Source organism: Nannospalax galili, unplaced genomic scaffold, assembly GCF_000622305.1.
Source record: "Nannospalax galili isolate Female #2095 unplaced genomic scaffold, S.galili_v1.0 scaffold135, whole genome shotgun sequence".
Classification (NCBI taxonomy): Eukaryota; Metazoa; Chordata; class Mammalia; order Rodentia; family Spalacidae; genus Nannospalax; species Nannospalax galili.
In genome coordinates this window covers 6,306,660-6,329,647 of record NW_008338998.1, presented here as the reverse complement: position 1 = coordinate 6,329,647, position 22,988 = coordinate 6,306,660, and the positions used below count along the sequence as shown (strand labels likewise).

At 45.7% G+C, this 22,988-nt stretch overlaps 1 protein-coding gene across 1 annotated transcript in view; it reads right to left on the bottom strand.

Annotated features, from left to right (window-relative positions):
• Lct (lactase) overlaps positions 1-22,749 on the bottom strand; it is a 50,940-nt gene extending 28,191 nt beyond the window's left edge. The window contains exons 1-5 of the mRNA XM_008833659.2: positions 22,104-22,749; positions 14,522-14,601; positions 5,503-5,586; positions 3,675-3,777; positions 2,320-2,395 (exon numbers count right to left, since the gene is read on the bottom strand). Of these exons, the coding sequence (XP_008831881.1) occupies positions 2,320-2,395; positions 3,675-3,777; positions 5,503-5,586; positions 14,522-14,601; positions 22,104-22,749 (989 nt within the window). The remainder of the gene's footprint in view (positions 1-2,319; positions 2,396-3,674; positions 3,778-5,502; positions 5,587-14,521; positions 14,602-22,103) is intronic.
• Between the last annotated feature and the right edge of the window lie 239 nt (positions 22,750-22,988).

Genomic DNA, 22,988 nt, shown 5'->3' with positions numbered 1-22,988 from the left:
GGATTGAAGTGACACAAGGGATATAATTAATGACAGAGTTATAAATGCCCCACAGGGGCTAGGAAAATTACTCGGTTGCTAGAGTGCTTCTCTAACATGCATGAGGACCGGGTTCCATCTCTAATACCATATAAACTGGGTGTGGTGGAGCATGCTTGTAATATCAGTACTCAGGAGGTAGAAGCAACAGGATCAGGAGTTCAAGGTCATCCTTGGCTACATGGCAAGTTTGAGGCCAGCCTGGGCTACGTGAGACCTTGTCTCAAAAAGGGAGAAGGAAGGGGAGGAGGAGAAGGAGATGGAGGAGGAACAGGAAATACAGAAGAATGAGAAGGATGAAGACGCAGGGGATGAGGAGCTGAGGAGGAGGAAGAGTAGCAGATGACTCTAAGCCAAGGTCAACCTGATCCCAGCCTCCCCAGGCAAGGCTCTTCTCCCCACTGTGGGATGCAGTGCTGTGTATCTACTGCCATAGTCTGATATCAGGGTTGTTGAGGGCCCTCACTGTCTCGCTTGTGACAGCTAAAATTCTCCAGGGAGAAAATGTCTCTCAGTTCTCTGTGAAGCCACCTCTACATACCCTCCACGTCCCCCCAGCAGGTTCCCCATTCACGTCTACTGAGTCAGGAAGTGCAAGGAAGTTCATATTGGTTCTTCACTATGGGCAGAGTACCAGCAGGTCAGGGGGTTAAAGAAACAATCTTAGTTTTAGGGTCACTTGTGTTTTGTAATTACTGGCCTCCCAGGGAGCCCATTTGATTTCAACTTGTTGGGTTTTCTTTCCTGAGGTCCTAGCCCCTCCCAGTTCAGCTGACTTTATGGGTGGTTAGAGATCTGCCTCTCTGTGCACTGTTGGCACTCACAGCACAAAGCCTGACATACAGGAGCTACATGCAGCAGACATGAGTTGCTGATCTGAATTGAGTTGAGAGGAATAAAGAATAGAAAGAAATGAAGGCTCAGGAAAGCTGTCTGACAGATGAGGTGTGTGTCATCATGCCTGATCTATCTTAAAAATTTTTTCACTTTTTAAATTTATTTTATTTTATTTATTTACTTATTGGTCTTTTTGAGACAGGGTCTCTCTGTAGCCCCAGCTGGCCTGGAACTCACTATGTAGACCAGGCTGGCCTTAATCTCACAGAGATCCACCTGCCTCTGCCTTCCCAGTGCTGGGACTAAAGGCGTGTATAACCACACCCAGCTCACTTTTTACTTTCTAATTATGTATATACATGTGTGGGTTTATGCACATGAGCGCAGTGCCTGCAGAGGCTAGAGGTGTCTGATTCCCTGAGCTGCAGTTACAGGCAGTTGTGAGCTGCCCAACATGGGTGCTAGGAGCTGACTTGGGTCCTCTACAAGAGCAGTACATACTGTTATTCACAGAGCTCTCGCCAGCGCCCTACTGTCTTTGAAAAAAATTTATTAGGCAGTACATGGTGGTGCACTCTTGTAGTCCCAGCACTCAGGAGGCAGAGGCAGGCAGATCTCTGAGTTCAAGGCCAGCCTGGTCTACACAGTGAGTTCCAGGCCAGCTGGGGCTACAGGGAGACCCTGTCTCAAAAAAAAATTATTACATTTGGGGCTGGAGAGATGGCTCAGTGGTTAAGAACACTGGTGTTCTTGCAGAAGACCCAGGTTCAAATCCCAGCACCCACATGGCAGCTAACAACTGTTCATAACTCCAGTCCCAGGGGATCCGACAGCCTCTTCTGACCTCCATGGGCATTGCATGACATGGGTGCACTTACCTACATGTAGGCAATACACGCATACATATAAAATAAAAATAATAATTTTTTTAAATTATTACATTTATTTATTTGGTGTGTGTGTGTGTGTGTTTGTGTACACGTGCCGTAGTGTGTATGTATGTAGGTCAGAGGACAACTTGCAGAAATCCATTTACTCCTTCTCCTTCCACCATGCAGGTCTTGGGGATTAAACTTAAATTGTGAGACTTTGCTTTCACTGCTTTTAGCAAGTACCCTCATCCATTGAACCATCTCACCATAACCTCCTTTTTCTTTAACATACACGCTGCCCCCAAGATCTTAAAGACAAAGGGTTCAAATCCTAGTTCTTCTAAATGTGTGTAGCTGCTTTATTCTGACAGGTAAGGAAGCCAGACTGTATGGGGCCCAGATACAGCTCAGTGAGGGCTCACTTCTCCAGCCTTCCCTCTCTTTTGTTAAATGACTATGATCTATGCACTATTCTAAAAGCTAAGGAAAACTGTCCCTGATGGTTTCCCATGTAAAGAACAGAGGAGTCCACAGTATCAGTTACTGTCAGCTTACTGTAAGCCAATATTACCTGTCCTCAAAACTTGAACAGCTCAGGAATGCACTGATGTCAAATCCAATGGTAAGCATTTGGTCTTTATTTATGGCTGTAAGAACAGAAGCTTAGTTAAATGTTTGTGAAACTCCCATCCAAGTACTAACCAGCCCTAACCCAGTTTAGCTTCTCAGATTGGGAGATTAGGTATGTTTGGGGTGGTATGGCGGTAGACAAATGTATGTGAAACTCAAGCACAAACATGTAATCAGTACTTTTCCTCACTCATAAAACCCACCCAAACTCCAAGCAGTGTTTCTAAGCCCCTCTAGAAAATACCATGAGTGTATCTGGCCTGCTTAAGACTAAAATAGTGGGCTGGGCCTAGTGGTACACACATTTAATCCTAGCAGAGGCAGGAGGATCTCTGTTTCTTTCAGGCCCTCTTGGTGAATTTTAGGCCAGCCAGGGCCACATAGTGAGACCCTGTCTCAAAAGAGAAGAAGGAGGAAGAGGAAGAGGAGGCTGAGAGAGGTAGCTTAGTTAGTAAAATGCTTTCCTCCCAAGCATGAAGACCCAAGTTCCATGCCCAGAACCCACATAAAAAAAGCTGGGCATGGGGGCATGTGCCTGTAAACCTAGCACTGGGGAGACAGAGATAGGCAGATCCCTAAAGTTCAATGGCCAGCCTGCTTAGTCTTATTGGCAACTTTCAGGCTAATGAAAGACCCTGCCTCAAAAAAGCAAAATGGATGTTGCCTGAGGAACAAAAGCCAAAGTTGTCTGGTCTCTACATGCAAGCACTCACATATTCACACACACACACACACACACACACACACACACACACACACACAGATGTGAATTAAGAAACATTGAAAAGATTAGGCTGTTACTCAGATACATGTGATACATGTTTGTAATTGCAAACATACATACATACAGTGATACATGTTTGTAATTGCAGCACATGGGAGGTGGAGGCAGGAGTATTTCCTGGAGATTGAGGCCAGCTTGGACTACACAGTGAGTCCTTAAACAGCAGGTACAGCATCTTGGTGTCCCATCAGGAAGCCAGGTAAGCTGAGGTCATGTGACATGGAACAAGGGAAAACAAAGCTGCTTTTCCATGCCAAAATCTCCCATCTGAGAACTGAAGTTCTTCCTGTCTGTAGCAGGCATCCTAGGCATCTGTACAGAACCTTATACTGCCTTGGGACAGTTGGGGCTTGCTATTAGGGAAGGCAGGGGACCTTAGACTCACTCAGAGCCTTTCAGTCTAGCCATCTTCCTAGGCGCCTCCCCCACTGGAACTCCAGATTTCAATATTGCTACCTAACAAGCTAGGGCACCAAATGTTACTCAAAACCTCGCATGTGTTGTCCACTCACCTTCGAGAAGGCTGAAGAGCAAGGAGGAGGGGCTCTCCCCTGTGGAGGGACAGTCCTGAAGCTTTAAGGTGAAGATGAAAACTTTTACTTTAGGTTCAATGTTCTGGAAAAGATAAAGATCAGTAAGTGATCAGAAGCTGTCTTTAGTAAAGGGGACAGGAAGGAAGCCAGGCATTCACCTTTGCAAATGACCTCTAGCCACCACAGTCACATAGAAAAGCTGACTTAGACTCTGAGGGAGAAAGGTCTACACTACAAAATGACCATTGGCCACCTTCCCTTTCCCAGCACTGTGACACTTATACCGCTTCACTTTAAGAGGGGCACCTCATAAGCCAGGAGCTACAATAGGGTCAAGAGCAAGGTGGTCTGCTCTTGGCAGGAGCCTGTGCTACCCAAGAAGCTTAAGCAAGGTGCCACTATCACCAGGTTCACGGGAGTCCATGGTTTGTTCAAAAAATACTCTGGTTTGTGGGGCTAGGAATGTACTTCAGTTGGTAGAGAGCTTGCCTAGCATGCATGAGGTCCTATGTTCCATCGTTAGTACTGCATAAACCATGTGTATTGGTACACACCTATAATCCCAGCACTTAGGAGGTAGAGATAGGAGGATCCAGAGTTTTAGGTCACCCTCAGCAGCTACATAGTGAGTTTGAGATTCTGTCTCAAAAAAAAAAAAAAATTCAGTTTTGCAGGGAGAAGTTTACAGTTGAACAAGCTGGTCACAGCTTCATATGGGATCCTATACTTTTCTCTCTACTTCTGGATTTGTTTCTTTTCATAATAAAAAGTCAAAAAGCAGCCCGGCGTGGTGGCACACGCCTTTAATCCCAGCACTCGAAGGCAGAGGCAGGCAGATCTCTGTGAGTTCAAGGCCAGCCTTGTCTACATAGTGAGAGTTCCAGGACAGCTGGGGCTACAGGGGGACTCTGTCTCAAAAAAAGATAAAAAAAAAAAAAAGTCCAAAAAGGAGCTGCAGTGACTGCACAATCATGAGGACTGGAGTTCAGATCACAGCACCTACACAACAAGCCATATGTTCCACAAACACTGTAACTCCAGCTCTGAGGGATCCAGTGCCCCTTTCTGGCTTCCAAGTGCAGACAGGCGCATACACTCACACAGACACATACATATGTAAACCATTTTTTTTCAAGTCAAAGGTACTGTCGTTATGAAGGGTTCATCACATATGATTATCTTTCCTTTTTTTTTTTTTCCTAATCACTTTGACAGGAAGGGAAATTATCTTCAGGCTGACATGTTTGACTTGACTTTAAATCAGTTTTCTTGGTGGTGAGGGTTTGGTGGTTTCCTCACACTCTAACTTTATCCACAGATAGAGTTACTAAGAGATACTGTTAGCAACTACTTAGAAAGGAGCCAGGCAGACACCCTTTCACACACACACCCTCTCACACACCTGTTTGTGGATGTCTCTTCTCTCTCTCTCTCTCTTTCTCTCTCTCTCTCTCTCTCTCTCTCTCTCTCTCTCTCTCTCTCTCTCAGACAGGGCATCATGTATCCCAGGCTAAGATACAAGCTGAGAATGGTCTTGAACTCTTGATCTTCTGGAGTGCTAAGACAAGCACAGGATCAAACCCAGGACTTCGTGCATGCTAGGCAAGCACTCTACCAACTGAGCCCCATCCCCAGCCCATATCCTGACGTTCTCTTCATGTGGAAATCCCCACAGCTGCAGCTCAGGGAGTCTGGGTGCTGGAGGAGGCTCAGTCCATGCATTAGTCAAAGCATCAAATGTCTAATAAACCCTCAAGAACCTTCACCATTCACCATCACCATCAAGATGGAAAAGAGCTCAAATTACCTGCAATTCATTTAGCTTCTGTGGTAGACTTGCCACACTTTGGCATTCATAAGACAAATCAAGAGAGAGGAAATCAACTGAGTCCTAGAAGTAAGGAAACACTGTCATTAGAGAACAAGCAATTTCAAGAGAAATTCCTGCTCAGAAGGCTGTCATGTTTCTCCCCATGACTAAACCAAGCACTATAAAGTGGGATTCTCCACAAGAAAGCTGGGAATGTGTGGGGGGTGGGGGTGAGTGCATCACCTAGTGCTCCAGCAAGAGCAGGGTACACAGAAAGCACACGTGTGTGTGACTGAATGAGTGTGTAAATGGGTATGCCTGAGTCAGGGTGGGGGGTGCCACCAAGTAGAGGAGCTCAGAGGGAGGGAACCCCCAAGCACCATACTCCTGGAGGCCTTTGTGCTGTTTGAGAACCCTCCTTGGTCTGGAGTTTGGGTTAATTTCAGGCCATAGTGTGAAGTCCACTGCAGTCATCCCTGGCTTGCCCAGTTCTACTAGGTGAGAGCAGAACCCTCATAGTCTTGACCACCTACACTCTGACCATGGACCCCAGTTTTGCTGACGAGGTAGCTTGAACATGAAATCCCATCTCAAAAAAAGAGGGAAGAAAGGCCAGGCGTGGTGTTACATGCCCTTACTCCCAGCACTCCCAAGGCAGAGACAGGGGAATTTCTGTGAGCTCAAGGCCAGCATGGTCTACATAGAGAGTCCCAGGCCAGCTGGGGCTACAAGAAGACCGTGTCTCAACAAACAGAGAGAGTGAGAGCAAGAGTAAGGGAGGGAGAAAGGGAAAGAGAGACAAAGAGAGAAGGAGAGAGAAAAGGGAGAGCAATGAAATGGCTCAGTCAGTAAAGGGCCTACCCATGCAATCAATCATGGGAAACTGAGTTTGGATCTTCAGTACCCAAGGAAACTCAAGCATAAATTTTGGGGGGCAGACAGGAGGATTCTGGGAGCTGACTGGCCAGTCAGTTCGATGAATTGGGGAGTTCTAGGTTTAGTAAGGGATTTTGTTTCAAAAAAAACAATTGAGCCAAGCATGGTGGCACACACCTTTAATCCCAGCAAAAAAGATGCAGAGGCAGGCGGATCTCTGTGAGTTCAAGGCCAGCCTGGTCTACATAGCCAGTTCCAGGACAGCTGGGGCTACAGGGAGACCCTGTCTCAAAAAGACCAAAAAAAAAAAAAAAAAAAAAAAAAAAAAAAAAAAAAGAGCTGTAGAGATGGCTCAGCAATTCCCAGCAGTCAGCTGGCTCACAACTGCCTAAATAACTCCAGCTCCGGGAAGTCCAATGCCCTCTTCTACCCTCCTTGAACACCTGTACACACACAGAAAGACAGACATATCAGCTTAAATTAAAAAAAAAATTGTAAAGGGCTTTAACAGGAACAACAACAAAAAACAGGGTAGAGAATGATAGAGGAAGACACCAATGTGGCTCTCTGGGCTCCACACTCATACAAGGGAGAACACCCACACCACATGCAATTACATATTAAAAGGTAAAAAATCATTTTAAAAAAGAAAAAGAGGGAGCTGGAGAGATGGCTCAGCGATTAAGAGCACTGGCTGCTCTTGCAGAGGACCTGGGTTCAAATCCCAGCATCCACATGGCAGCTAACAACAGTTTGTAACTCCAGTTCCAGGGGAATCTGACACCCTTTTCTGACCCCCATGGGCATTACAGGACACGGATACACTTACACACATACAGGCAATATACTCACATAAAAATAAAAAATAAATTTTGGGGGGGGTCTTTTTGAGACAGGGTCTCCCTGTAGCCCCAGATGGCCTGGATTCACTATGGAGACCAGGCTGGCCTTGAACTCACAGATATCCACCTGCCTCTGCCTCCTGAGTGCTGGGATTAAAGACATGCGCCACCACTCCTGGCTGGCTGGTGAGATGGCTCAGCAGTTAAGAGCATTGGCTGTTCTTGCAGAAGACTGGGGTTTGAATCCCGGCACCCACATGGCAGCTAATAACCGTCCCTAACTCCAGTATTAGGAGATCTAACACCCTCTTCTGACCTCTGCGAGCACTGCACAACATGGGTATACTTACATATATGCAGGCCATACACTCATATATAATAAATTAAATTGAATTGAATTGAATTGAAAGAAAAAAAAGAAAAGACCCTGCACTGTCTTTGGCTTGCTTGTGCTTGAAGAACTGCAGATTAGAGTCTAAGTGTGGGAACACAGTGTGAGTCACACATTGGCTGCATCCACTCCCTGGTGGCTGTTCCTTGCTGGGTCTCAGGAGCTCCAATGAGGCAATCTGCCATCTTTCTCCCACAGATCAGCTACTTCCAGGCCCAGCCTTGGTGGATGTCAGCACCTGCTGAGAGCCAGGTGAACTGCTGGTTCCCCACTGCTTTCCCATCAAGATATCACCAGTGTTCACTGTTAGGGTTTGGATCTATAGCAACCCCCTCCCCAATGCAACAGGGCCTCATGGTTTTGCAGGTCCTTTGAAAATACAGGAACTGAGTTAATGATCACCCCAACATATGCAGACAAGAAAAACAGACCATCTACACCTTTGACCTGAAACCCAATTGCTGCAAGAGCTGTTTCAGCACAACCTGCTTCCCCTTTGATAATCTTAGAAGATAAGCAGGCTCCTGCACCCCAGATCCACTGATGTAGGAGCTGTCTCAGTACAAGCTACTTCCCTCTGATAAGTTTCACAATGTATAGACAGACCTCTTATCCCATGACCCACATCCTGGCTGACCAAAGGGGGCAGTTTGACAGAGGCTGTTCTTGCCTGATAAGCCCTGGGCTTGCTCTCTCTCTCCTGCCTAACTTGTTTTAAAATATCTTCCTGCCTTCCGCATCCTCCAAATCCCCCTGTAAAAGCCCCCAGACAACAGCCTGTAAACTGACAGCTCCTCCATCCCAAACTGGGGACTGTCCTTTGCATTTTCCCTTCCAATAAACTCTATCCTGCTGGAGTTCTTGTCTGTGTCCTGGTGCTTTCCTCCCAATTTGACTCAATTTACCTGTCATTCACTAGACTCCACAGGCTCACTCCACATTGGACAATGCTACTGAAGTCTCCCACCCACATTCTCTGCTAGTCCCTGTTGTCAGTTCTGTAGGGTACATAGTCATGGACTTCACCTGCCAGGTCCATGGGGAGGGAGATTCACAATTAAGGTAAGTAAGACCCACAGAAGCAGTAACTATAAGAAGAATTAATAAGAAAAGCCTACACCAGCCGGGCACAAACCTTAGTGGTATTAGACCACCTGAGAACTTGGGCCACCTTTAAAAGGCTGAGGACTATTCTAACGAAGCTTGATGTCTTTCTCTCTCTCTCTCTCTCCTTTTTTCTTTCTCTTTTGGTAGGAAGAACAGGGTCTCATGAGGCCCAGACTGGCTTTGAAGTTACTGTGTAGTTTAGGATGATCTTGAACACCAAGCCCTCCTGCCTCTACCTCCCAAGTGCCAGGATCACAGCATGTACCACCATGCCAGGTTTGTATAGTACCTGGGTAGATAACCCAGGGGTTCTTGCATGCTAGCCAAACACTTGACCAACTAAGACATGCCCCCAGCCCTATTAACTATAATTTAAAAAAAATTATTTTTATTATTTTATGTATATGAGTGTTTTGCTGACATGTATGTAAAGTGCACCATGTGCATGCAGTGCTCATAGATGCCAAAAGAGAGCATCAGATCTCCTGGAACTGGAGTTAGGGAGAGTTGTCAGCCAACATGTGGTTGTTAGGTACAAAACCTAGGTTCTCTTAACCCCTGAGCCATCTCTCCAACCCCATATTAACTATAATGTTTAAAAGAAAAAAATATGGGCTGGAGAGATGGCTCAGAGGTTAAGAGCACTGACTGCTCTTGCAGAAAACCCAAATAAAATTTTTATTTTATTTTATGTGTATGAGTGTATTGCCTGCATGAGTGTAAGTGCAACTGTGTTGTGCAATGACCAAGGAGGTCAGAAGAGGCTGGAACTAGAGTTACAGACACCATGTGGGTGCTGGGAATCGAACCTAGGTCCACTAGCAAGAGCAACCAGTGCTCTAAAGCACTGAGCTATCTTTCCAGCCCCAAGTGTTTACTGCTCTTACAGAGGATCCAGGTTCAGTTCCCAGCACCCACAACTGTGTGGCAGCTCACAACCATCTGTAACTCCAGGGGACATGATGCTATATCTGGCCTCCGAAGGTACACACATGTTATATGTACAGGCAAAACTCTCATACGTAAAAGATAAAAATAAAGAAATATCATAAAAACCCATTTGAACAGTAAAGAGCTTTGTCCTGCTTTGGCTGTGGGCAGTGTGTGATATCATTCTGTGGCTCTGTGGTGATGCCAGGTATGGTGGCAACACTGTGACGTTCTCTGGCAACTGCACTGTCAGGGACCAGATTTCATGTTTACCAGCTCAGGAACTTAAAACCCAAACCGTGATAAGGCTCTGGATTTAAAAAAAAAATGACTCTGAGTGATTGGACACAGATGTAAACTAATTTACAGAAAAATAATTGCTATCAGGAGGTCAAAGGCTGATCAGAAAAATGCTTGGCACATGCCTTTGAACTGATCCTTCTGCCCTATGCATACTATGCAAATCTTCAGGGTAAATCAATGACAGAGCACGAGTTCCCTCTGGGATGCCCCTACCCTGGTAAGTGAAAACCCTCAGGGCCTTCCAGTGGGCCTGCATAGCTCATGTCTATCTTTCCACCTCTGGACTCAACTTCCTGTTTGCATGTGTGTATACTATGCTGGCTTCCTATTCTGTTTCATGATACCAGCCATCCACGGATATCCTTCCTGTCCTGCCTGCCTCAAATCTTCCAGCAAAATTGTCCTTCTAGTGAATGGGCACTAGAGCAACCTCTAACAGGAAGCTCACACCACTGTTCCCTCTCTCTACTGAAGGTGCTCTTTCCCCACTGGGAATCTTAACCATTAGTTTGGACTGGCAGAACCATGAGGAAAGCAGGAAGGGCAGAAATCTTAGCTGGGAATGTGACTCACTTGGTAGAGCCACATCCTTTGCCCGGCATTCACATCCCCAGCACCATACAAGGCAGGCATAGTGGTCCATGCTTCTAACCCCAGCACTCAGTGTGAGGGCAGGGAATGAAAATCAGGAGTTCAAGATCATAGTGAATTTGAGGCCAGCTTGAGATTCCTGGGACCCTGTCTCAAAAACAGAATGAATGAATGAATGAATGACTAAATAAATAAAAATAAATAAATTACAGTAACTACCTGGGTATGGTAGAGAACACTTGGGAGGCTGAGGCAAGAGGATTGACCAAATTTGAGGCCAGCTTGGGCTAGTTATCAAGACCCTGCCTCAAAACAAAACATAGATTTATAGCATGCCTATAAATCTCAGAACTCAAGAGATGGAGGCAGGAGTTCAAGGCCAGCCTGAGCTGCATAAGGAGATCCTGTTTTACAACAACAAAAAAAGGTTTCAGTTATAGGTTTAAATATATAAAGAAGCCAGGTGTGGTGGCGCACACCTGTAGTCCCAGCAAGTGGATCTCTTGTGCGTTTGAGGCCAGCCTGGTCTACTCAGTGAGTTACAGGGCAGCTGGAGCTACAGGGAGACCCTAGCTCAAAAAGACAAAAAAAAAAAAGAGAATGCAATTTAGGAAATGCATTTTTAAAAATACATATTTTTAAAAAATATTTTATTTTTATTTTATGTGTATGAGTGTATTGCCTGCATGTATGTGAGTGCACCTGTGTCATGCAATGCTGCGGAGGTCAGAAGACAGCTTTGGATTCCCCTGGAACTGGAGTTAAGGACGGTTTGTAGCCACCATGTGGGGTGCTGGGAATTGAACCTGGGTCCTCTGCAAGATCAGTCAGTGATCTTACCCGCTGACCCATCTCTCTAGCTCCTAAAATATGTTTTATTTATTATTTTTATTTTATGTGTATGCATGTATTGCCTGCATGTAGGTAAGCACACCTGTGTTGTGCAATGCCGCGGATGTCAGAAGAGGCTGTCAGATTCCCTGGAACTGGAGTTATGGACAGTTGTTAGCTGCCCATGTGGGTGCTGGGATTCAAACCTGGGTCTTCTGCAAGAACAGTCAGTGTTCTTAACCGCTGAGCCATCTCTCCAGCCCCTTGAAGAGTATTTTCAAGCCAAGTGTGTAGTGCACACCTTTAAGTACACCACTTGGGATATAGAGGCAGGATAGTCTCTGAGTTTCAGGTTAGCCAGGATACACAGTGAGTTGTTTCAGAAAAAATAAAAGTATTTTAAAGCTCTTTCACCCTAGTGTGTGCTTTTATAAACTGGTCTCTTCTCTGGTAAGCTATTTTGGACTATGTATTTTCTTTCTTTATTTTGAGAGACAGGGTCTGTAGCTCTGGCTGGCTTAGAACTTACAGTGTAGATCAGGGTGGCTTTAAACTCACAGAGATCCTCCTGCCTCTGCCTCCCAAATACTGAGATTAAAGAGGTGTGCCATAATGCCTGGCTCTCCTCTTTTTTTTTTTTTTTTTGAGATAGGGTCTCCCTGAAGCCCCAGCTGGCCTAGAACTTGCTATGAAAACCAGGCTGACCTGGAATTCACAGAGATCCATCTGCCTCTGCCTCTGCCTCCTAAGTGCTGGGATTAAAGGCATGTACCACCACTCCTGGCTCATACTCCGGTTTCTTAATGGAGCCTAGAAGAAACATAATGAATGCTGATGCTAACACACTGTAGGATTGTATTTTCAGGTTACCTATGAATTCTGTGATCGTATACTGTTTGAAAGAGAAATTCATAAAAATGTCAAACCTAGGCTGTGCTTGTAGCTTGGTTGGTAGAATGCTTGCCTAGCATGTACAAAGCTCTGCGTTCTATCACATATTTCATAAACTAGGCATGTGGAACAGGTTTGTAATCCTAGGAGGCAGGAGGTGGTGAAAAAGGCTCAGGAGTTCAAGGTTATCCTTGGCTATATACTGAGTTCTAGGCTAGCCTGGGCTACATGGGCCCTATCTGAACACCCCTATTTGTCTTTAATTAAAATCACAATTTAACTGAGCAGGGTGGTACACACTGTTAATCCCAGTATTTAGAAGGCAGAGGCAGGTGGATCTCTGTGAGTGCAAGGCCAGTTGGGTCTAAATAATGATTCTTAGCCAGGCATGATGGCATACGCCTTTAGTCCCAGAATTTGGGAGGCAGATCTCTTGAGTTTGAGGCCAGCCTGGTCTGCATAGTGAATTCCAAGGCAGCCGGAGCTACAAGGAAATCCTGTCTCAAAAATACTACTACTACTAATATTAATAATAATTATTATTATTATACTGAGAGAACACGAGCACAGCCATATTATCTCAGAGGCACCCCATTCCAACCTAAATAGCCCTTTCCGGTGACTATATTACAGCCTGAACAGCAACCCCCTCCTGTGACTACCAGTTTCAATTTCCCAAAGTTAGTTTCCTGAAGTCAACACTATACACACCAGTCTACCACAAATACTAGGCTGACTGTTAACACCACCTGGTCAAACTGGACCTCAGCCCCTGACCAACCTTCTCCCAGCCCTGATAAAAACTAGCCTGTGAGAGAAGTTCCCTTTCTCACCTTCTCTGATGCGAGCCCTTCTCAAGTTTATTCTGAAATAAACCTGTCCCTACTGCCACTGTGTTGGGGACTCTTGCTGTGTAAAGTAGCAGTTTCTCCATGTCGGGAAAGCGCACGGGCTCGGATTCAAATGCAGAGACTCCTTTTTCAGCAGAGTGCCTTCCTGGCATCTTCCTGACTCGTCTTTTGAAGTAGCCACCACAGAAACATGGCTTCTGGCTCTGGAAATGCCATGCTTTCCTGTGTGATTTTCAGGCAGTCTGGCAGCATGGCAGGAGCCCACTTCCATAAGTAAATAAGGGCATCCCACAAAGTACCTACCAGCTAAAGCCTTTTACCACTACCCCCACGGTATAAAGTTTCCTGGTTTCCCCTCAATAACTGAAGCTGGAGCTAGAACTCGAGCTGGAGCACTGAGACTTGGAGCCAAGCAGAGTCACTTAATAAAGAGCTGTAACACGGACTGAGCTGAGTCCTGTGTCTCATTGCCTACGATCCAGCCTTCCCGAGAGAGCTGTCTCTTAGTAAGCCGACTCACGGACACCTAGCTTTAGCCCTGCGCACCTCTCCTCGTGACCCGGCAGCTGACGGGTCCTGAATCTAGAGAGAGAGTACACGGGTGAAATTAGGGCGGCACTCTACCGGGCCAGCCCCGGTAGCAGAGGGATCCACAGCGGAGAAGCAGAGAGCTTCGCCACCGTGGAGAGAAGCCAACAACGCAGTGCGCGAGACCCTCAGCACCCCAGCGGCGGACAGTGACGCGGTGCGAGACCAGACCCGCTGCCGCTCCAGGGTGAGCGCAGGGGACCCGCGCCACGCTAGTAGCTGGTGCCCTGAGATCCCTGCACGCCCCATACCACTGAGCAGCATCATCTTTTCTTACAGAGATCTTGTCTCAAAATAAATAAATACAGGGCTGGAGAGCTGGTTCTGAAGTTGAGTACATACTGCTCTTGCAGAGGACTGGAGTTGTTTCCAGCAGCTCCATCAGGTAGCTCAAAATCTCCTGGACCTCCAGCTCCAGGGGGATCCCATACCTCTGGCCTCTGTGGACACTGACACTCATGTGCATATACCCACACATAGACACATACAAATACACATAATTAAAAATAAAATAAATCTGGGCCTGGAGAGATGGCTCAGTGGTTAAGAGCATGGGCTACTCTTGCTGAGGACTCCAGTTTAGTTCCCAGCTTCCACATGGCAGCTAAAAACCCTCTGTAACTTCTGTTCCAGGGGATCTGATGCCCTCTTCTGGCCACTGAGACACTACAGCACATGGTACACTTACATACAGGCAGGCAAAACACTCACACACATTATAAAGAAATAAAACTTTAAAAGATATTTAAAAACACACTAAAGAAATCACAGCTTTCCCTAGACATCAGAGATGCCCGTCTTTCTGCTGTTGTCACCTTGGCAAGTACAGATGAGGCTGGGTCTAGCAGGAGCTCAGAGATGTCTTCAGCCTTCAGGACCACAGAGAGCTTTCCTCCTGAAACCAGAGGAATGAACAGTGGGTGAGCAAGGACAGAGGTCAGAGGCTCTGACCACCAAAGCCCTTCATTTTCTGAAGTAATCACTCCATGACCTGACTCTTCCTAATTGAAACATTGTAGAAAACAAAGTGGCTAAAAAACAGCACAATGTCCTTTTTGTTCTGTTTGGTTTGTTTGTTGTTGGTTTGTTTTTGCCACAATGTCTCCCTCTAGCCTCATTTGGCCTAGAACTCCCTATGTAAGCCAGACTGGCCTGGTTCTCACAGAGATCTGCCTGCCTCTGCCTCCTGAGTGCTGGGATTAAAGGTGTGCCCCACCTCACCTGGCTACAATGTTATTTTAAGAGACTATTTTGTGGGCTGGAGAGATGGCTCAGCAGTTAAGAACACTGGTTGTTCTTGCAGAAGACCCAGGTTTGAATCCCAGCACCCACCTAGCAGCTAACAACTGTCTGTAACTCCAGTTCCAGGGGATCTGACAGCCTCTTCTGTCCTCTGTGGGCACAGGCAATACACACATACACATAAAATAAAAATAATATTTTTTTAAAAAGAGACTATTTTGTGTGAACCAGCACTGACACTCAGGGCACTTGGGAGAGTCAGATAGAAAGCATTATACTAAGGTGATGTAAGAAAACCTCTTTCCGAATTCTATTTAAAGGTAGGGTGCTCTGGGCTGAGATGCTCTGCATAGAGGGCTAGCCTAACATGAACAAAGCTCAGGGCTTGCTACCCAGTCCAGCATAAACCAAGTGGGACACATGCCTATAATCCCAGCATTTGAGAGGTGAGGGCAGAAGGATCAGAAGTTCAAGGTCACCCTGATACATCTCAGTCATATCCCTGGCCAACCTAGGCTAGACACCCTGCCTAGAAAGCAAAGCAAAACAAACCACAAAGGTGGGGCACTTTCAGAAAACTGCCCTTTCTTTACCTTTATTGCCTCTACTGTGCACTGAGAGGGCAACAAGGGGATACGAATGTGTGCTGCTTTGATACCAGGTAGACTGAGATGGTTCTCAAACTTTAGTGTGTATCAGAACCACCTGCAGAAGACTTTTAAAAAACCAATGTCTAGGCCCCACCCTCAGATTTGGAGTCAGGAGTCAATAGATGGGTAGGTCCAGGAACATGTATCTTTTGGGGGAAGTGTTATGTAGCTCAGGCTGGCTTTAAACTCCCCAGGGAGCCAAGGATGACCTTGAACTTCTGAACCACTGAGTGTTGGCATTACAGCACCACCATGCCTGGTTTATATAGTGCTGGGGAGCCAACCTAGGGAGTCTTGAAGGCTTGACATTCTACAGGCTGAGCTATATCCCCAGCTGGGAACATGCCCCTTAACACAAGCTTTCTGTGTGATTCTGATGCTGTGGTCCTCAGACTGCTCTGAGAAACACTGCAGTGGAGAAGGCCGGGATTTTTCAGTTGTGCTGCCTTGCTGTCTAACTGGCACACAAATCCATCCCATACATTGTGTATGTTCCTTGAGAAGAAAATCTTAAATTCTAGAGCTGGGGAAATGGCTCAGTTGGTGAAGTGCTTGCCACACAAGCAAGAGGACTTGAGTTCAGTCACCTGAATCCACGCCAAAAAGCTGGGGTGGCAGCATGTGATGGTAATCCCAGCACAGAGGAGGCAGAGATAGATTGGCCTAGTTGGTGATTTCCAGGCCAACAAGAGACTCTACCTCAAAAAATGAGTTGTTAGGCTGGTGAGATGGCTCAGTGGGTAAAAGCACTTATCATGCAAGCCTGAGGTGCCAAGTTCAATCTTAGAACCCAAGGTGAAAGGAGAGAAAAGTCCTCTGACCTCCACACATGCACTATGGTATCCATCTGTCTGCACATAAACAGAGTGAGAGAGAGAGACAGAAAGAAGAGAGAGAGAGAGACAGAGACAGAGACAGAGACAGAGAATAATAAAGTAAGAATTATCTAGGCCAGGCATGGTCTCAAAAAGACCAAAAAAAAAAAAAAAAAGAATTATCTATTTATTTATTTTGTGATGGGGTCTCCCTGTGACCTCAGCTGGCCTGAAACTCAATATGTAGACCAGGTTGGCCTTGATCTCACAGAGATCCTCCTACCTCTGCCTCCCAAGTGCTGGGATTAAAGGCATGTATTACCATGTCTTTATTTATTTATTTATTTATTTATTTATTTATTTATTTATTTATTGTCTTTTTTGAGACAGGGTCTCCTTGTAGCCCCAGCTGTCCTGGAACTCACTATGTAGACCAGGCTGGCCTTGAACTAACTCACAAAGATCCACCTGCCTCTGCCTCCCAAGTGCTGGGATTAAAGGTGTGAGTCACCACGCCCAGCATTTTTATTTTAGTTATGTGTATATGTGTGTGTGTTGTGTGGCTATGTGCATGTGAGGCATTTGATCCCCCTTAAACTAAAGTTTCTGGTGTTATAAGCTGCCCGATGTGGTTGCTGGGAACCAAACTCTGGTCCTCTGGATCAACAGTTCCTGCTCTTAACTACTGAGCCATTTCTCCAGTCCCTAAAACAAGAATTTAATTATTAATTAATTAATTAATCAATCTATTTAATGTATAAAAGTGGGGTTTTTTTTTTTGCATGTATCTAATTGTACCACGTGCAAATCCACTGGGTCAGAGGGGGCATCGGATCACCTGGAACTATAGTTAAGGATAGTTGTTAGCCTCCATGTGCATGCTAGGAACAGAACTTGGATCTTTTCCAAAAGCAGCCACTACTTATAACTGCTAAGCCATCTTCAAGTCCCCAAAATGAGAATTTTTCAAAAAGGAAAATAAGCCGGGCATGGTGACACATGCCTTTAATCCCAGTACTCAGGAGGCAGAGGCAGGCAGATCTCTCTGAGTTCAAGGCCAGCCTGGTCTACATAGTGAATTCTAGGACAGCTGGGGCTACAGGGAGACCCTGTCTCAAAAAAAGACCAAAAAAAAAAAAAAAAAAAGGAAAATAGTGTTTTAAGGAATAATACCAAAAATTTCCCTCTGGTTATCACATACATGTGCATACACATGCACCTGTACACACGTACCTACACACTCATGAATGCACAAACACAAAACTTAAATACTACTTTAATCCTTTCAAGCATCTGATTTAGGATTGGATCCACAATAAGAAGGTGCTCAACCTGTGACTTGGAAACATACAAAAATTGATACCACCAGTTTGCAACTTGAACTATAGGATTATATATGTCTCTCTGGGATTCATGTAGGAGGAAGATACTCCCAGCTACCACCCATCACAACAGTGATGCTCTTCTTTGTGGTGGTGCTGGGGATTGACCCCAGGGCCTTACACAAACTGTAAGTACTCTACCACTGAGCTGCACCCCTGACCCCAGTACTTATTCTGCTAAGCACAGAGGAAATGTGAAAAGTTCTGAGTAGGGAATTCTGTGCAAGGTAGTCCTCATTCTGATAAGATAACCCTGTTTCTAGTTAGTCAGCGAGTGACCCAATGGGGCCATGTTATCACCTTCAGATTTCTACACCTCAGCTGATCATCATTGCATCAGCACACAGGGATGGGAGTGTATGTTCCCAGTCTGTGTTTCACCTTCCAAATGGACAACTTAATACTGGGCTGCCAGCGGCAATTCTTCAAGTCACCATTGTGGGCAGTGGGGTGGGGGTCCCCAGTGTTAGCTTGGAGTGCGTCCTGGGCCTGGGTGTGCATCTGTGCTTCCTGCCAGAGGAGCGCTCGCTCTTCTTCCACAGTGTATTCCATTTACACTCTTCGGTAATGCACAGCACTGCAATTCCTTCACATCCTCCTCAATGTTAATATATTCTCTCTCTCTCTCTCCCTCTCTCCCTCTCTCTCTCCCTCTCTCTCTCCCCCTCTCTTTCCCTCTTTCTCCCTCTCTCCCTCTCTCTCCCTCTCTCTCTCCCCCTCTCTCTCCCTCTCTCTCCCTCTCTCTCTCCCCCTCTCTCTTCCTCTCTGTCCCTCTCTCTCCCCCTCTCTTTCTCTCTCCCTCTCTCCCTCTCTCTCTCCCTCTCTCCCTCTCTCTTCCTCTCTCTCTCCCTCTCTCTCTCTCTCTCTCTCTCTCTCTCTCTCTCTCTCTCTCTCTCTCTCTCTCTCTCTCTCTCTCTCTCTCTCTCTCTCTCTCTCTCTCTCTCTCTCTCTCTCTCTCTCTCTCTCTCTCTCTCTCTCTCTCTCTCTCTCTCTCTCTCTCTCTCTCTCTCTCTCTCTCTCTCTCTCTCTCTCTCTCTCTCTCTCTCTCTCTCTCTCTCTCTCTCTCTCTCTCTCTCTCTCTCTCTCTCTCTCTCTCTCTCTCTCTCTCTCTCTCTCTCTCTCTCTCTCTCTCTCTCTCTCTCTCTCTCTCTCTCTCTCTCTCTCTCTCTCTCTCTCTCTCTCTCTCTCTCTCTCTCTCTCTCCCTCTCTCTCTCCCTCTCTCTCTCTCCCCCCCTCCAACCTAATAGGCTCTCTAATGGTTACTGATGCTTCTTGTGCTTTTGGCCATTTGGATATCTTCTTTGGAGAGTGTCTACTTGAGTCCTTAGCCCCTTTATGGGGGTGGGGGGTGGAGGTTGAGACAAGGCCTCACTGTATAACCCAGGCTGGCCTGGAACTTGCTATGTAACCCAGGCTGGCCTTAAAATCACAATCCTCTTGCCTTAATATCCCAAGTGCTGAAATTACAGACATGTGCCACCATGTCCAGCTCTTGCTTTCTATTGCTGTTAGGGGTTCTTTTTCCTTCCTTCCTTCCTTCCCTCCCTCCCTCCCTCCCTCCCTCTTTGAGACCATGTCTCATGTAGCCCAGGCTAGCCTTGAGCGATCTTGAACTTTCATTCTTCCTGTCTCACCTCCTGAGTGCTGGGGTTACAGGTGGCGCACACAGTGCTGGGAATGGAACCCAGAGCTCCATGTAGATAGATAAGCACTCTCCCGCCTGAACTCTATCCTCAGCCTTTATTGCTCATCCTACTTATGTTATTTTTTGTTGTTGTTGTTGCTTTTTGTTTTTGATTTTTGGGTTTTGTTTTGAAACAGAGTCTTCTTGTCCTAGGTGGTCTGGAACTGGCTATATATGTAGATGGGGTTGGCCTCAATATCACAGGGATCAGCCTGCCTCTGCCTCTGCTTCCTGAGTGATGGAATTAAAGGTATGTACCACCATGCCCATCTTATTTGTGTTATTTTAATTAATTAACTAATTTTTGAGTCAGGGCCTTGAACTTCTGATCCACTGCTGCAGTGTTGGGATTATAGGCATATGTTACCGTGCTGGTTTATGCAGTGGTGAGGATGGAACCCAGTGCCTCTTGTATACGGAACAAGTACTCTACCAACTGAGCTACACCCCAGCCATATGCTCACTTTAAAAGTATTTTTCATGAGGCTGGAGAGATGATTCAGTGGTTAAGAACACTGACTGTTCTTGGAGAAGAGCTGGGTTCAATTCCCAACACCCACATGGCAGCTAACAACCGTCTGTAACTCCAGTTCCAGGGGTTCTGACAGCCTCTTCTGTCCTCCTTGGGCATTGTACAACACGAGTGCACTTACATACATGCAGGCATAATACTCACACACATAAATTAAAAATAATAAAATTTTAAAGTATTTTTCAGGGCTGGAGATGCTCAGCGGTTAAGAGCACTGACTGCTCTTGCAATGGACCCGGGTTCAATTCCCAGCACCTACATGGAGGCTATGAACTGTCCTTAACTCCAGTTCCAGGGGAATCTGAAGCCCTCTTCTGACGTCCGTGTTATTGCACGATACAGGTGCACTGATATACATGCAGGCAATACACTCGTACACATAAAATAAAAATAATAAAATATTTTTTAAAAAGTATTTTTCATTAATTTTTTTATTAATTTATTATATTATTATTATTATTATTTGTGTGTATGTGAGAGAGGGGTGTATTGATGCTGGTGAATGCTTGTGCAGGTCAGAGGACAACAGTCTACAGTCAGTTCTCTCCTTCCCCTGAGAGTACCATGGATTAAACTCAGGCTGTTGGTTTTGCAAGGCAAGCACTTTTATCTGCATCCTTTTTTGCTATTTATTTTAATTTTATTTCACTTAAATTTTTTGAGGTAGGATTTCCCTGTACCTCCAGCTGGCCTGGAACTCACTATGTGACCAGGCTGGCCTCGATCTCACAGAGAGCCACCTGTCTGTCTCCTGAATTTTAGGATCAAAGGCATGTATCACTGTGGTTGGCTCTTGCTCAGTTTTTTAAAAGACTTATTTATTTATTTACTTAAATTTTTTTTGAGATAGGGTCTCACTATGTATCCCTAACTAGCGTGGAACTCACTGTGTAGAAGATCTCGAACTCATAGAAATCCACCTACATCTGCTTCATGCAAATGTGTATGTGCCTGTGTATCTGCTATGTGTGTAAAAGTGCACTCAGAGGCCAGAAGAGGGCATCAGATCCCCTAGTGCTGGAGTTACAGATGGTAGAATGCTTCCTAAAGTGAGTTAAGAATTGAACTCAGGTCCTCTGGAAGAGCAGCAGATGCATCACCACATCTGTTTAATTTCAATTTGAAGACCCTATCAAAAGGAATTTAGCAGAAGGTGGACATAGTCACATACACAGGAATGGTCATTGCAACATAATTTGTAAAAGGGAAAATTAATATGAGATGGGGCCATAGCTCAGTGGGAGAGCACTTGCTTAGTATGTACAAGGCCCTGGGCTTAATCCTCAGCACCACACATTCACAAATTAATCTTCTAATTATCCCTCAGCATATTATATATCTTGTATTTGCCTCTCTGATGGAATACAAACGCCAACTCCAAGGCATAAGCTTGTTTTCATAAGAAAATGGAGGCTGAGGGAGAAGCAAAGGCAATCATGAATCCTTGGGAGAATGATGGAAACAGTGATCTCTGGGAAGGGAAAGACAGAGACAGACAGTACTGTCCAGGGGGTTTCAAAGGTATTTTTCAGGAGCTGGGGGTGTGGCTTAGTTGTTAAGAGTGCTTGCTTAGCATGCATAAGCCCTGGGTTTGATCTCTAGAACTACAGAAAACTGGGTATGGTGGCACATGCTGGTCACCTCAGCACTTGGGAGGTGAAAGCAAAAGGATCAAGAATTTAAGGTCATCTTCTGCCTACCTGAGACCCTATTTTTAAAAAAAGTTTTGGAGCTGGGTGTTTTGGCACATACATTTAATCCCAGCACTCAGGAAGCAGAGGCTGGCAGATCTCTGTGAGTTCAAGGCCAGCCTGGTCTACATAGTGAGATCCAGGACAGCTGGGGCTATAGGGAGACCCTGTCTCAGAAAAGACAAAAAGCTTCAGAGAAAATGCTGGCCATTATGTAATTTTATGTGTCCCTCTTGGGACACCTTTACACTACTGATTTACTGATCTCAGTAATGCATAGATCTGAAGGGTCTCCTGGAAGGGAACAGGTGTGAGGAAACATTAGGTCCAGCTGAAGGAGGTAAGGAGAAGGGAGTGGTACAGGCTGCTTGAAGTTGGATATCAGGTTAACATATACTCACCCTGAGAAGCATATTTTCTATGGTAAATGTCAAAGGCTTTCCTGTGGGCATCGCCAAGGGTCTGAAGACGGAATGCTTTTGATTCCTGGGGGGGAAGATCCATGATCACGTTCTCCAAGTCACTGAAGGTGAACCAGATGTCAATGAGGTCTCCGAAGGACTGAAAGGCGAATTCAGCGTAGTCGGCAAAGAGGTCAGTGAAGGCCCAATCTCTCTGGGCAGTGCTGGCAGGTAGGATCTGGTGGTGCAGGACCACCATGGGCTGAAGCTGGGCGGCCTTCAGGGCCTGCAGGAGTTGCACGTAGCACCTCACTGCTTCCTGGTCTGGATTCCCAGAGCTTCCTGTTGGGAGAAGTTGTGCCCACGACAGAAATACTTTGTAATGGGAAACCTCACTGGCATGAAGACTGCTGAAGTACTGTGGCAGGAAAGAGGGCAATGGCTGCTGGCAGACATAAATGTCATTGCTCTCAGATGCCAAATCAGATCCCTGGTTTCCTAAAGAATGGCTCAGATTAAGTACCAAGTCATTTGTTAGAGGACCAGCAGCTGAAATGAAATTTCTGTCAGGTTCCCAGTTGAACCCCTGGCTTGAAAGACTCAGGAGGACAGTACTCAAAAGGAGTGCTGCCCAAGGCACCTCCATGTTCAAAGAATTGTACCAAGCATGTGGAAGAAATCCTGGCTTTATAATCACAGCTGAGGTTGTAAAATGGGAAGTGATTAGCCACATAATATTTAACCGATTTATCTAGGATAGTGAAACCAGAACATGGTTCACCGGTGTAATCTTGAAAAATAAAATTAGGGGTATGTGTGTATGTATAATGCATGTATATGTGGAGGCCAAAGGTAGACTTCTGGTGTCTTTCTCAATTGCTCTCC